At 44.1% G+C, this 15,622-nt stretch overlaps 1 protein-coding gene across 1 annotated transcript in view; it reads right to left on the bottom strand.

The window, feature by feature from the left end:
* Positions 1-15,622, bottom strand: part of GALNT17 (polypeptide N-acetylgalactosaminyltransferase 17) — a 219,343-nt gene that overhangs the window by 162,155 nt on the left and 41,566 nt on the right. The window contains exon 2 of the mRNA XM_030028668.1: positions 522-705. Coding sequence (XP_029884528.1) covers positions 522-705 — 184 coding nt within the window. The remainder of the gene's footprint in view (positions 1-521; positions 706-15,622) is intronic.

Here is a 15,622-nt window from a genome sequence, read left to right on the forward strand (position 1 = left end):
GCTTAGAGATCAACAGGAGATCCCACAGCACTGTCCCAGGAGGAGGACTGCGCTGGGAGGAGCGCAAGGGCAGTTGGAGAGCCCTGGAGGTCTTGCAGGGACATGAAGGAGCTGACAAGGGAGGAGAAAGGGAGAGTCCTTGCACACATTTACAGGATAATAAACACCAAAGGCCAATAGCTCAGTGAAAAGCCCTTTGCTTACGAAAGCAGACGTGAGCTTCTGATCACATTACCATCAGCCAAAATAATGTATTGCTTTAGGAAAATAAAAAGCAAGAGAGAGAAGAGTGGGAAGAAATTAGCTTCCCCCCCCAACCCCCCCCCCCCTATAAATTGTCTTTATGAACTATCTCAGATTCAGCCAAACTACATTGGTTTCTCATTACTGAGCATGGCCCTGTGAACGCTAAGGAGGGAAGAGCAAACAGTATCACATGAGAATATGAAAGCAACCATCATTCCTGGCTCTCAGATGACACCTAAACATGTGCACTCCTTCATGGAGCCACTGGTACTTACTTGGTTGGACGATAATCTGGTATGGAACGATCCAGTGAAATTTTCTCACTGAGGTAGGAGTTGTAGCCGTACTTCTCATGTGGTCCCTTTGCTTTCTCCTCCTCCTCAGGGGAGAGGGTGGCTGGAAGCCCACCTTTACCACGTCCACCATAGCCTTCAATGAGACCAAGTGACTTGGACAGACCTTGAGAGAAAAAAAGCCACCATCACTGTTAAAATTCATCACTCTTATTTCCAAGCTATCAAAGAAACAAAAATAATCTGAAAATCCAAGGTGTTTTGTTTTGGTTTTCTGAAAACATTTCAAATTCTAGTTCTTTGGCCCAATGCTGGAACAAAAACAGCTCAAGTCTTGAAATTCTTCATGGCTCAGGCACACCGTTCCTGATAGCTCTGCCACCAGCATCCAACTGATAACCTGTCCCAGGGATCTCTGCATTTATTTAGTTGTTAGGAAGGTTATTTAGGCCTCCTTCCCACTCTCAGAGAGGTAATTACACATAAGGTTAGATGTCCCCAGGAGAAGGATAGGTTGAACACAGAATAAGAATAAAATAGGGCTGGTTAACTGCCAACTGAATGAATTTCTGCTCAGTATGAACAGTGAACAGCATACAAATGTTATGGATTTAAAAACAATTTCCCTTCAAAGCTTTCTTATCTTTTAAAGCATAGCATTCCCAGACCTTTATCAAGTGGAATTATTTATTTATATCTGCATAGCTGAAGGAAATAGGCAAAGTTCAAAACAAGCTGAACAAAAAGAGCTATATTGATGATTTGGTGGTGATTGTGGGAAGCCAGGTTCATGCTCATGTTATTATTTATTGTACAGAACACCTGGAATTTTAATATTTTTCATTAGCAGAGACTCACACTCTTTTTGTCAGAAAAAAAATTGATGGATGATATTGTTTTGTTTCTTGGTGGTTTTTTTTTGTTTGTGGGGTTTTTTGTTTGGTTGGTTTGGGTTTGTTTTTGTTTTGTTCTTTTTTTTTTCTTTTTTTTTTTAAATAAAGACACCAGGGTATATTTCCCTTTTTTTTAATGGCAGAGCCCTGACTGTGAGCAGAACAGACTGTTGTCACCACTGATGCTTTTGAAAGGACAATAACCTTGAGGTTATGCACAGGGCTTTGCAATGAGCGTGGTCCAGCTCCCAAACCTACTACAGATTTCCATTGCCCTAGACAGAACACACTCCCTCCCATCTACAAGACACAGATTTAAACACTTTTTTCCTCAAAAAGTAGTACTGTAAGGCAGTAAGAAAATCACCTATGAATGTAAATCACAGTTTAAAGCACTTGAATAGAAATTATTATTATTATTATTATTATTATTATTATTATTATTATTATTCCTCCTTCTGACAAGGAACCTCTAAACAGCTTTCCCTGCTAGGGAGCTTCTGATAGTTGATGGAGTCCCTCTGACCACACTGGGCTTGATTAGATTTTATCTGAGGACAATAATAACAAATCAACTGCAAGGAGCAGCTGGCTGTGATGTGGGGATGGATTAGATATCCAAGCTGTCTTTTTCGATCTCTAGGCTCAGCAACAGCCAGAGGAGTTAAGTTAAAAAAGCTGGGAAAGGTGAAACTTCCTGGCCTGCAAAAGGCCAGCAGATCATTCCATGAACTTCCTAATCCCAAATGGCTGGAGGGATGAGGTTCAGCTTGCTTACAAAGAGAAGAAATACCAATTTCATTTCAGACACAGACTCCAACAGAATAAAAATGGTATTTGAAAAAAAAAAAAAATTCTCATGAACAGACAAGTCTTCTCAAATTGTCAGTTTCTTTATCAAAATTAGATTTTTCTAATCAGGAACAGTGCACCTGTAGATTCATGAATTTCCTTAAGGTACCCTAGATCATGCTTCTTGTTACACCAAAAAGACAAAACAGCTTCCTCAGTTCATCAGCTGAGGGTTTTACCACTATAACAGATACATTCTAACAGAAATTCAGTTTATAATTTTAATTCCTTCTTCTTCAACTTCCCCACAAAAAGTTTCCACCAAAATCCGTAAGAAATTCTTACTGCTTATCAATGCTAGTTCTTGGCCAGAAAGACTGCAACACAGAGCTATGAAGTCCTTCCACAGCACATAGCATGCTCATACTTCTACTACAGGTATCCTCAGGATCTACCAATTTGCTTTTAAAGCTTGACTTTGCTTTTCTTCATTCATTTTAACACATTTCTCACTTCCCCAATGCTTTTGCTATTGGTGCTTTGAATCTACACATCTGTAAGAAGGACCGAAGACAAGTAGGAACTTTCTGAGCTGGGTGAGGGCTGGCAGAGGCCCTGTGGACAGAGAATCTTGGTGCTGGGCAGTGGAATCTGGGGTTCCCACCCAGTGGGATATCAGAACTGCTAACATGACAGCACCTTGCTCTGTTTAAAGCAGGTCTAAAAAAACCCACAAGCTCAGCCTATGATCAACAGATTATAACTGTTTAACTCAGACACCCAAGGCAGCACTTCTCCCGGCTCTCCGCACTTGAAGACAACAGGGAAAGACTCATCCCTCCAAGGCTAATTCACCCACCACAAGATCTGAATCAGTCTCCAGAGGTGCTTACCTCTGTCTTGACTAAGGTAACTGGGCTCCCACCTACAGCATTTCAGTAAAGTATCTGAAATTAGAGGTGAAGAATCTAGCTCTCAGTGTTCAAAATACCAGCAACCACAGGAACTAGCTATACCAGCCTTTTCCACGTTGCTCAGCCTGGCGGACCCGAGCTGGTATTAGCAGCAGTAGGAGATGCCCAGAAAAAGGATATCTTTGCCAAGGAATTCAGCTGGCTGCACCAACATTGTAGGCTGGGTGTACTCTACAGCTCAACCTTCAATCCTCATCCACCACTGATGCAGACTGAGGAGAGCAGGGTGGGAGTTGCTGGACAGCACAAGGACACCCTCCTTACTTGCCCATCTGTGGTTTAGTTACAGAACAAATATACACAAGGAGATGGTGCACACACCACCTCTCCCAAAATACAGCCAAGACATGGGCGGAGCCAACCTAGACCCATCTGTGCCCCCATGCCCTCAGATGTCACAAGGTAGCATGCTCTGCCGCGACAAGGCAAAATGAAGGTCCTGGTGAAATGAAGCCTCTCTGTTGACTGCAAAGGCACCAGAGAAATGCCAAGACATGATTTTATATGCAGCAGCTTTGACTGATGAGCCTATAATGCCATTAACTGCTTTATTCCAAGACCATAATCATGACTAGACACACACACACCCCAGCATACTCTTCTCTCTCCTCACTAAGTATATTCCCTTATTTCTGCATACGAATCTCTCAATCCTTCTACTAGTATAAACCCTGTCTCAGTAAGTACAGATAAATCCATGTCATTTAACCAAAGGAATCAATTAAGGTGATCAATTCATACGTGTTGAGCAGGGCACTACCGTGAGACCATCATCCTCTCTTTCAATGCCACCCAGGATAGCAAACACACCCACAGGGATAGTCACAACGATGAATATTCCCAGGTGTGATGTGACAGGGAGGATCTCCGTGTCTGTCTGTGTGCTGGTTAAACATTTCATCCTCCAGTTCAGGCTGTCAGAAGGGTTCATCCATGCGGCTGGGATGTCACTTTGGTGTACAGCACTTTGAAGCAAGATTCAAGTAACATTTGGCAAGAACAATAATTCATGTCCAAACAGACGAGGAAGAAATTTGCTTCCAACTGGCTAAAAAGATGCCTCAGGAGAGGCAGGACTGAAAACAAATGGTTACAGCAGAACCAGCCAATCCATTCATTCATTCACTTTTATTAGCCCCATTTTAGGGCTGCACAAAGGGCACGTTTCTGCAAGGTTTTGCTATAACTTCAGAAATTATCCTCAGCCCAGCCTGCGTGGTTCATTCACCCAGGCAGGAATCCAGGAAAAGCTCCTTTCTCAGCAGGGAGCTCCCTGGGCTTTGTAATAAACCACACCTGGGTGCACAGAGAGACCCTCATGCTTCCCAACCCTAAGGGAGAGTGAGCCCAGCAGCCCACCTTCTAGAGAGGACTCCCACATGCAATAGCATTTCCTCCTCTCTTTGCTCCCCTTCCTCCCACCCGTCTCACCCAATCTCTAAATTGCCTTTTTCAGTCCCTGCTTACACCACCGTCACTGCGGTGGGGCCCTGGCCCACATCAAGAGTCAAGAGCTACAGGCTGCAGGTTTCTGGAGGTAGCACATACACCTTCTTCCGTTTTCTGTTTGCCCTTCACAGCCTGCATGGAAATGCCGCTTATGTCTCAAAGGACAAGCAATCTCTCATATCGTGTTCAAACGGAGTAACGCTGCAAATGAATGATTAAGTGCCTCTGGTGACGCAGGAGCAGAAAGGGGACATCACCTCTGAAGCCAGTCGTTCGCAACGCACAACTGTCCAGGGCTGGTTTCCAGCACAGCCTTCTGCTGTGGCCTCTTACTAGCACGTCCTTGTAGCCCCTTCACACTTTGAAAAATCTCCAGCCCTTTGCCAAACCTGCTTGAAATTGGCCCAGAAGGGCCAGAATTTACACAGAGACACAATGAACAAGAAGAGCAAGAGCATGATCCCATCAGCTTATTTCCTTGAAGAACAGAGCTAAAAAGTAAAGAGTTGGAACTGTTCCCAAGTTACAGACCAAATCCTTTATCATTCTGGGCAGGCAGCAAAGCAGAAGTGCTGAACCACTGCCAAAAAGTGTCTCCTGATGCCTGCTCCAGCCTATCTATAGCGATAAACAGCACTAATCCCCCACAAAAAAAGCTTGATCTTTGGAGTGAATTCACTCTCTAGTGAATTTTGCAAGCTCATGAGATGGTAATGGGCTGCATCAAGATTAGATATTCAGTGTAGATCAGAGCTCTGAACAGTTGTGAGCTTCATTCATCCTTAAACCACATTCACCCAACAAGTACCTTAGAAACAAAAACAGGATTTTTCTTCAGAATCTCCTAAAACTTCTGAACTTTGGGACAAAAGGAGTGTATTGCTCTTATACTACAGGAATAGAAGGAAAAAAAGACACCACTTAAAGGTGCTAAGATCCGAGCCATCCTGCTGAAACGGCCAGACATCAGATCCCCTGGGGACTGACAAACAGTTGGTTTTCTTCAAGATGATATAAAAATTTAATCTCTACAGCAAAATTATTCCTAGACTGAGTACAGTTATAGTAAATATATTATTCTCTCCTTAAACTGGCAGTATATTTCATAAGGAGATAGGAGTTCTCTAGGATAGAGAAAACCTTTGGTAAAATACAATATAATGTGATACACAGCCTTCATTCATAAAGTACCCAGCCAAACAGGCTCCCCAGGCAGCAGGCGTGTTGGAAAAGCATTTTGCTACATGTCAGCCTAGATGAAGGAAAACGTTAACTCTACCGATACAAACCTTAGCTGAGGAAACTTCTTTCATTAAGAAGGCTAGGGAAGAGGGAAGAGTATCTGAAATTGAAAGGCATTTTGGAGAAACAGGGGTCCTGAGTCTTAACACTGGGGGTGGAGAGGGAAAAGAACAGGAGGAAAAAAATATAGGAAAGATTTCTGGAAAAGCAAATTTTTTAGTTGCATCCTTCCTTATTTGTTTATGTCATCCTGCTGCATGAGTTACAGAGTACGTATAGCTCAGATTGAAAGGCACATTCCTATAGGAAAGAGGAACATGAAGCCCTCCATCTCAAGAAGAAATAAATAATACTGAAATAATACTGGAAAATAAGGGAAGCATAAAGAGAAAATTAAAGTAGATGCTTTTGAAAAGTACAGCTCTTATTATGCTGAGCACCATGGATCTTCCAGCCCAAATAGCTCTCCTAGGGGCATGTGCTTCTGGCCTCACTTGGCCAGAGATTTGAAGGCTGACAAATTTCTGACTCGGGGCAAAAAAAGCAAAAACGATGAGGTAAATGGCCTAATATGTGCTCTGTGTTACACTGCAGATATTGCCTCTGCGTGACCTCTCAGTGAAGATGGAAAGAGAGGATACAACAGATAAGCTTTTGGGTATTTTATGAGAAACTAGAATAGATACCAAAGGGCGAAATGTCATAGGTAATGCTAGAAATTATGGAAAACTGCTGAAGTTTTTAGTGTTGTCCTGCTGATCGGTGCAAATACAGACTATTAAAGGGAGGATTCATTAACAGTAAGGGTAATTGGCAGACCAACAGGCACCAATTTTCTTTTGCAGCTTTGGTGGAACCTGAGACCTGGGATTTTCTCTTTTCTCTCTGCAGCAGTTTTTACACAATTTTTACCCAGTCTTTGCTCAGACCTTTTGTTTATTAGACTGTATAACGCAAGTTCCTCTGACTGTAGGTTACACCTACGTAACATGCAATGATGCACTGTTAAAGGGCTATGGAAATTGCCTAGGAAGTACCAAACACAACTGGACTCTGACAGCTTCCTTTGCTCTTGCTGCTCCCCAAAGCATCTTTATACTCTAGCAAAGGAAACCAAAAGCAGTAGTAAAGGGATTAGAAGATAAGAGATCACTTTCTTGAGAGGGTGGGGGGGAATAAACCCAATACAAAGTTTTAAAATTAGCTTAAATATTAGAGTCCAGTGAAGAAATCAGTATTCCCCTAAACCCTATGCAATTTTTTTCAGTGTATGTGCTAGGTATGTTTCTCCCAGGGCTGACCCGTTATCAAAAGCCAGCATATCCCCAAACTCAGATGCTGCAGCAGTGTATTGGTTTTGCTGGCAAGGTTTTGGTAGCGGGGGGGGTTACAGGGGTGGCTTCTGTAAGAAGTTGCTGGAAGTTTCCCCTGTGTTCGAGAGAGAGCCAATACCAGCCGGCTCTAAGATGGACCTGCCGCCGGCCAAGGCCGAGCCAATCAGCGATAGTGGTAACGCCTCTGTGATAACATTTTTAAGAAGGAAAAAAAGTTGGGACAGGCAGATTCGGCAGCCGGAGAGAGGAGTGAGAACATGTAAGAGAAACAACTCTGCGGACACCAAGGTCAGTGAAGAAGGAGGGGGAGGAGATGCTCCAGGCGCCGGAGCAGAGATTCCCCTGCAGCCCGTGGTGAAGACCATGGTGAGGCAGGCTGTCCCCCTGCAGTCCATGGAGGTCCACGGTGGAGCAGATATCCACCTGTAGCCCGTGGAGGACCCCACGCCGGAGCAGGTGGGTTTCCCGAAGGAGGCTGTGACACCGTGGGAACCCTGCGCTGGAGCAGGTTCCTGGCAGGACCTGCGGATCTGTGGAGAGAGGAGCCCACGGAGCAGGTTTTCTGGCAGGACTTGTGACCCCGTCGGGGACCCACGCTGGAGCAGTCTGTGCCTGAAGGACTGCACACCGTGGAAAGGACCCATGCTGGAGCAGTTCGTGAAGAACTGCAGCCCGTGGGAAGGGCCCACGTTGGAGAAGTTCGTGGAGGACTGTCTCCCGTGGGTGGGACCCCACGTTGGAGCAGGGAAGAGTGTGATGAGTCCTCCCCCTGAGGAGGATGAAGCGGCAGAAAACAACGTGTGATGAACTGACCGTAAACCCCATCCCCGTCCCCCTGTGCCGCTGGGGGGGTTGGTAGAGAAGCCGGGAGTGAAGTTGTGCCCGGGAAGAAGGGAGGGGTGGAGGGAAGGTGTTCTGAGATTCGGTTTTATTTCTCATTACCCTACTCTGGTTGATTTGTAATAAAGTGAGTTAATTTCCCTAAGTTGAGTCTGTTTTGCCCGTGACGGTAAGTGATGAGTGATATCTCTCCTGTCCTTATCTCGACCCACAAGCTCTTTGTTATATTTTCTCTCCCCTGTCCAGCTGAGGAGGGGGAGTGATAGAACGGCTTTGGTGGGCACCTGGCAATCAGCCAGGGTCAACCCATCACAAGCAGGCTTCCGACAAATCCCCCTTGCTAAAGGATCAATGCTATCACCTTCCATTTGGACAGTACTTTTCCACTAAGCTGTCTTTCAGCATATCTGAACATCTCCTTCAGCTGCAAGGATCCGAAGGAGCTGTTTGGTGTCCTTTCCCATGCAAATGATTTGTTGGTTTACCACAGAGATAAACATGAACATGATGACTGGCGAAAGGTGGTTTCAAGAAAATTTCAAACCTCTGGCTTCACACTGAATGACAAATGTGAACTCAAAAAAAGGAGCAGATGAATGCTGCTGGGCCCATGCTTGGCAAGCAGGGATTTTAGCCAGACACAGACAAACTGAAAATCTAGCTTATTTTTCCTGTAATCCAACATATTTCATCTCTAAAAAAGATCCTGTGTATGTAAAATTATTTGACTAATTCTCACTAAGATGAATTTGTCCAACAGACCATTAAGATTTCACTTAAATAATTGTAACAGGTGGGTTTGCAAGAATTGTACACATTTTCCTGCAGCCCAGCCAGGCAAGGACCAAAACAGGCTGCCCAGGATGGGCACAGCCCCTCATTATTAAACATATTTAAGGATAGATTAGATGAACAGCTCTATCAAGAATGATTTAAGTACAGCTGCGCTTCTACCATTATGGGACCAGTCAGACAACGTCAAGGTTTCTTCCCACCTTGTACTCTATGAAAAGGATGGGAGAAAAGAACACAGTCAAACTGCATAGAGTTTGAAGTTCCATTTGAAATGTTTTAACATAAATGTACATTTATACACATGTATATGTATATATGTACATACATACACATATTCAGAATTGAAGTTTTCTTATCTATATGGAAATGGAAATATGGAGAAATTACCTTCAGAGCCAGAGGGAGGATCAGCACCCGTTGCAAGGATAATATAGTCATCAGGAGAATTTCAAAGCCAGTCTCACCCTGTTTAGGTCATCACACTACCAAGTTCTGGTTCCAAATGATAATTTCCCAATCAAGATATGCTTCAGGCACAAAACAACGGAAATCCTTCAACTGGCTGAGGCTGTTTAGTTCAGAGGAATGATTTAGTTGATTCTAAAATCTGAGACTAGTAGAAGAGCTTGGACACAGATCTATGCTCCCTGGAAGTCTGAAGAGATTAGCATCTACCATTCTGCTTCACATTTTTAAAATAACTTATTGAAAAAGGCAGGACTTAGCAGCAGAACTGGTTTAGAGTCAGAAAACCCTAGGCTAGGAAAAGCTCTTTGCAGCTCAGCAGGGAGAACAGGCAGTGCTTCGATGGGAGTCTTACACATAGGTATCTTGTTCAGATACAAAAGACAAGACTGAAGGTGATTTATATCCCAGAAAAAAACCCAGACACGTGCGAAGCATTCCTGGCAATTTAATTAGAGCGATGCTCTTCCCAAGCGTGTACTGACATAACCACCCCAGGAGATGCCCTGCTGCTGGGAGCTCCCCCTTTCAAATGAGAAATTCAAATCAAGAGGCCAATCGCTCACGGTTGTTAAAGGTTTGTCGCAAAATGACCAATTACACTCTGCTGCCCTCAGTGTGGTCTACAGTTTCGAATGGATAAGGCTTTCCCGTGCTCTTCCCACCTTCACTTCGTGCCCCACTGTGCACGGTGTTCAGCTGCTGGTGTTTGCACCCCAAAGCATCTCGGTATCAGCTGTGGGAAAAGGGACTCTTGTGACTGGTATGCACTTCATAGTGCTTTGGGGGATGAAATATTCTGTATTAAGGCACATCATTACATCAGCAGGTGCAAGTTACATGTGTTGTAAGAAAGAATATATATTTTGCAGGCAAGACATTGATATATTTGAGGCAGTTGCCAAGTAATGGAGTGACATATGCAGCACCAGCAGCTGACTCGCAATTCCAGATAACAGACGTGGATCTGCGAGGGGGGATGGATGAAGTGCATTTGCAGAAAAAGTAAAGAAAAGAATGTGTTGTAGCAATCTGACTTGCACACTATGACACAAATACAAATTTATATCTCTGACTAACATATAGGACCATCGTATTCTGGAAATATCTGTCTTATTTACTGGAGAGAAGGGAGAAAAAAAGGCAAAAAGTAGTAGATCACAATGTATAACAAAAAGGAAAATCAGGGTCAAAAACATCACTAAGATCATTTATCGAGACAGCTGACTCCAGGCACAGTGCATCCATGTTCAAGATGTTGAATAACTCCAGAGAGCTCACTTTATTAAGCCCTGCCTAAGGCCTGCTTTCAAGGATTCAATCTTACTGGGACGCAGGCACAATCATTTCCCCACCAACACACAGCAACATGTTTCCATGAAGTGTTTAGAACAGTCTAAAGCAATCTTCTCTCTGTTATTGTATATTGGCATAAGCCATCACAAAGAACTGTCGTGTTCAGGTAGCAATAAGCAAGCAAAGAATACTCTCAGAGAGGGGAGAGGAAAATCTACAGAAGAGCATCTAACATGACCAGATAGATACAAGTAATGAGACTTAGTTAGAGAGAAAACAGATGCCAAGCATCAGAGCAAGTCTCCCCCAGCACAGCCTCCTGTGACATGCAGCTTGATTCAGAAGCGATACAACTAGATTTGTACGGCTTAAACCCACCTTCCTGGTAAGACACTCTAGCATCAGCAGGCTGGGTTCAAATTTATTTCAAGGACCCTTTATCTGCACCACTGGTCACTCCAGGGGCTGCAGACAAAATGCTCCACAGGCTTCTCCCTCCAGGCCTCTTTTGCCTTTCCCCCCCCCTCTTAAAACCAGACTAGTACCACGTGAGCAGGGCTGGTGCTCCGTTACCAGGCATAAACCTGGGAGTTACCTGCTGAGGCTAGGCACACAACTGCTAACCACGGGTGCTCTGTGACAGGTGAAAGCTCTGTACAGGAGCAAGATATCACACCTTCTCTTCACACTGACAGCAGCGAGGTCAAAGAGCAACACTAAAAGCTTTGTCCAGCAATACATCTGCTATGAGTTAACGTACAGCTATCTGAAAACTGATGAAGTATCATAAGAAGAGACTGTATTAGTAGCCTACCAATGCAATATAGCATAAACCATGGCAGGACTTCACATTAAAAATCTGATACTGTTCCAGTAACTTCAAAGATCAATTTAGGGTGTGTCACCATTCAAAAGAAAGACAAGGTCCCTGGTCCATGCAACTAATGGTGTATTGATTCAGCAAACACCTAAGTGCTAGCTTGATGGACTTTGCTGAAGCACCCAAGCTACTCCCGTGCACGCTGACTGACTCTGTGCCTATCAGATAGCTTAGGACACAGGAGCTTGAATGAGAAAGGCCAAGGGTAAAAGCAATCTTGCATATTTATGCTAGTCAGCCATGAGCCCGTTTGGGTGACAAATTAAGCAATTGTCTGCAGCTTTATTTTTAGAAGGTAGATTGCAGTTCAAGCAAGTACAAACTATCTCGCTTTCCTATTTGAGCTGCCTGGAAATCAGTCTGGCAGGACACATGCCTACATGCAAGACCTGCTCAGAGAAGATGGCAGGAGCAGCACAGATGGCAAGAGCAGCTCTTTTCCCAGAGAAGTTATAGATGCCCTGTCACTGGAAGTGTTCAAGGTCAGGTTGGATGGGGCTTTGAGCAATGGCTGGAACTAGATGATCTTTAAAGGTCCCTTCCAAGCCAAACCATACCATGATTCTGTGATTCTGCACTGACATCTCCTCATTTATTTTGAGACCCAACACAAGCATCAGAAAGCACAAAGGAAAATTAGGATACTTTGCTCATTATAACACTTCCTTAGTATAGGCAGTTTAAGAAGTTCCCAAACTCTTCTGCCCTCAGCAGCAAAACATCACCCCCCTCATTTGCGCTGATGCAGTGATTTGTGGGGCCATTCTGCAAACTATTCATCCCCAAGCAGTCACTCCTACCAGCCACTGCCAGAAACCCAGGGTCAGATGAACCTTTTGTTTGATTCTGCAGTGCCGCTTTTATGCTCCAGTGTAAAATTTAACTTCTTTGGGTAATGCAGTCCATTCCCACCCCATCACAGACCTTTTGCATCCAGGAAGAGCTGCTGCTTGGGCACGCTACAGAGGTGCCGAGCTCCAGTGCCAGCACAGGACCACACAGCCAAAGGTGGAGGAACAAGAATTTCTTAAATCCATCTTGCACCCCGAGAAACTGTGACTAGAGTTACACCCACAGCGGGATGGGACTACCCCCGGGAACTGCAGTAGAGCCACAGCAACAAGTATGGAAACAAGAAGAGAACAGAACCCACAAAAACACAAGCCAACATTTTTTTAAACCCCGTTCAAAGGTTGAAAATAATATTCTGCACTTCTATTTTCACAAGGAATCTGTTATTTCCAGATCATGTTTCTATAACAAGCTGTTAGTGTTTGTGGTTTCTTTTAATGCGTGTTCTTGTTTTCCTTTTCGTAAAACATTTCCTCTCTCTATAGATTAGCCTGTTGGAAAAGGGAAAAAAAAGTTGCCATTTGGTAAGAGAGGAAATTAAGAAATACCACACTATAGTGCAGACATCATAAACACAAAGCTGGCTACTCCATTTGGGGTTTTATGGTTACATGATAGGTTACACGTCCAGCACACAAACTGTGTCAGACCCACACACAGGGCATCTCCTCCACAGAGCCACTGGGAGACAGGGAGCAAGAAAGGGCAGAAAACTGGAGATGGTCACCAAACTGCTGTACCAGGTCAGTCTATAAAACCTTACAGAGGTTGACAAGGCCAACCAAGGAGCTCCCTCCTCCTTCCCTAGTTTATACTCCTGAAGACTGGGGAAAGGAGGCAAGCATGGGTTGTATTTTTAAGCCATGGCCCCAAGCAGAGTACCACATCACTGAGACAACATGCCAAAAATTTGGGAATCGGTGGACAAAAAAAAGGTATGTGGGACTGTACCCTGAGAAATACCACTTTTCAGAGGGGCCCTCAGCGTGCTTCCAAGTTTCTCTACAGGGGCCCTTTGATCCATATTATCCCTCCCTGGGCTGCCCCTAAATCTGCTCATTAAGCTATTCTTTAAAGACCAACATATTAGAGAAGGGATGACATTGCCCACAAGGGGTGTTCCCAAAAGAAGAACAAACATCTTGAAGCTAACGTGTAATTATTATGTTAACACAGCTGCAGAAAGAGAAACTGAGAATTAAAATGTGCATCTTCAGCAAGTGTGTACATGCTTCTTCCTGCTAATTGCATTTTACTGAGCTGTGAACTTCCTACTTACTTTTTAAGGTCAAGAAAGTATTTCACAGGGTTTTGCTTAGTGCATTTAATTTCTTTTATAATACTTGTTCTGGCTGTGCTCAGATGCTATTCCCACCCAGCAACCAAGCTGATTTGTTGTTAGTTGACTGGTGTGCATTCAGTGCTCTCAGACGTAACAGGACGCCCCAGAGAGCACTTCTGCTCTTCAAATTTCTTCCCATCTGTTTGTGCTTTGGAAATAGGTCATAGGGGTGACACACCATGACTTACATCATCTAAGGACAGAAATAAAGACACTAATTTGGTCATCAGAGAGAAATATTCTCCACTACGATGCCTTTATTCTTGTACACATCTGCATTCTCCAAACACACCTCCTATTAATGGATCCAAGGTGTTTTATGTAATATATGTATTGTTGTAATGAACATATGAGCACAATAGATACCTCTCAGATAAAAACCTGGAATTGCTCTAGTATGTTTTAGTCTCTATATGGTGAAGGCTGAACTTAGTTTAAGTACTTTGCCACCAAACCCAAGTTACTGAACTCAGTGAAACTATTCAAGTGCTTAAGCAAAGCACAAGCTTAAATGCTTTGTCAGACAGGGGTCTCAAGGAAGGAGAACTGGAGATCGGTCTCTACTGTCAATGCAAATTTATGAATGGTTATGCTGTGCAGCATCAGGAACAATTCCTAAGAGGCCACAGATCTGTGACTATTTAACTTTGTGTTTCTATAGTGAGCTTCTGATGATGGGCACTAAGTGCTTTAAAAACATAATTAATGCTCAAAGCACTCCTGAAAGGGAGCTAAATATATGACTCAGATTTTAAGCTACCTGAAGTAGGACTGTTGTCATTCTTTTCGTAAAAAACTTGGTACAACAGGGTACACAGTACGACAGTGTCTCAGTCCCATTGTGTTTGGTGCTCCAAGAGAACACAAGAGAAAACGTACCTCACTCCTTTTCTAGATGATCAAACACAGAAAATAATTTGTCCAAGGTGGCTTAGCCAGAAAAGATCAGCATTTAGAGACAGAATCTGAGTTCTTGCAAAATTAAAGAGCTTACCACCTCCAGAACAACCTGCCATAGCAGGGTAGTTTCCTTCAGAGGCCCTCTCTCTTGAGGGACCAACACCAAATAACGGGTAACACCTGAGCACTGATCCCACAGCAGCTGTACTTTGACAACCTCACTCAGAGAGCCAAGCCCTGGGTTGCATGGCTGAATTTGAAAGACCAGATCAATCCAGTGCGCCAGCCTTAACCACTACAATGCTTGACAGGATTCCATTTTTTGCAAAAGCAGAGTGTTTATAGCCTTTTTTTGAGAGCAATGCGTTCAATTAAAATGATGACAAGAAGCCCCAGAGCAAACAAGCACTGAGGTGTGTGGTGTCTCCATGGGCCAGCCTCCATAAGCCTCCTGCCCTGCAGAAGAGATTCCCACACATCCCAGGGATGTGTCCAGTGCCACCAATGTCAGGACAGTGCACACCTGCCACTTTGCTTTCTGGTCCCCAAGTAAAAAATAAGAGGTCTCACAAAACATGGCCTTTGCCAAACCTCCTCTCTGGGAGGAACTGCTCTACGTTTGCCATATGGTGCCGCGACTTCCCAGGCAAACACAATCCTCATCTCCATTTTTCTCTCCCATCCTCCCAGCCCTCTAGCACACACACTTCCTTATTCTGTCTTTCCATCCTACCTTCAGCTTATTTCCATCCCTTAAAGTTCCTGCTGATCAGGGCAGTCTCCCTTCTATACCACATCCCTTGAACACTTCAGCCCTTGTCCCCCACCAACCACCACCTCCTGTCCCCAGGACCGCACACCCCGTGCCAAGTCACAGCCAGAATCTGCCCTGGAGGAGCCAAGATCAGGCCAGAGACTCCCACCCAGATCCCCATGAATATAAATTAATTCACCCCTAAAAACTGTGCTAATGAGTAACCCTGTAGCTCCCCAGCACGTAGGAATCAACTGTTCTTTTTGTGTTGATAC

The sequence above is a fragment of the Aquila chrysaetos genome, chromosome 10, assembly GCF_900496995.4.
Source record: "Aquila chrysaetos chrysaetos chromosome 10, bAquChr1.4, whole genome shotgun sequence".
Classification (NCBI taxonomy): domain Eukaryota; kingdom Metazoa; phylum Chordata; class Aves; order Accipitriformes; family Accipitridae; genus Aquila; species Aquila chrysaetos.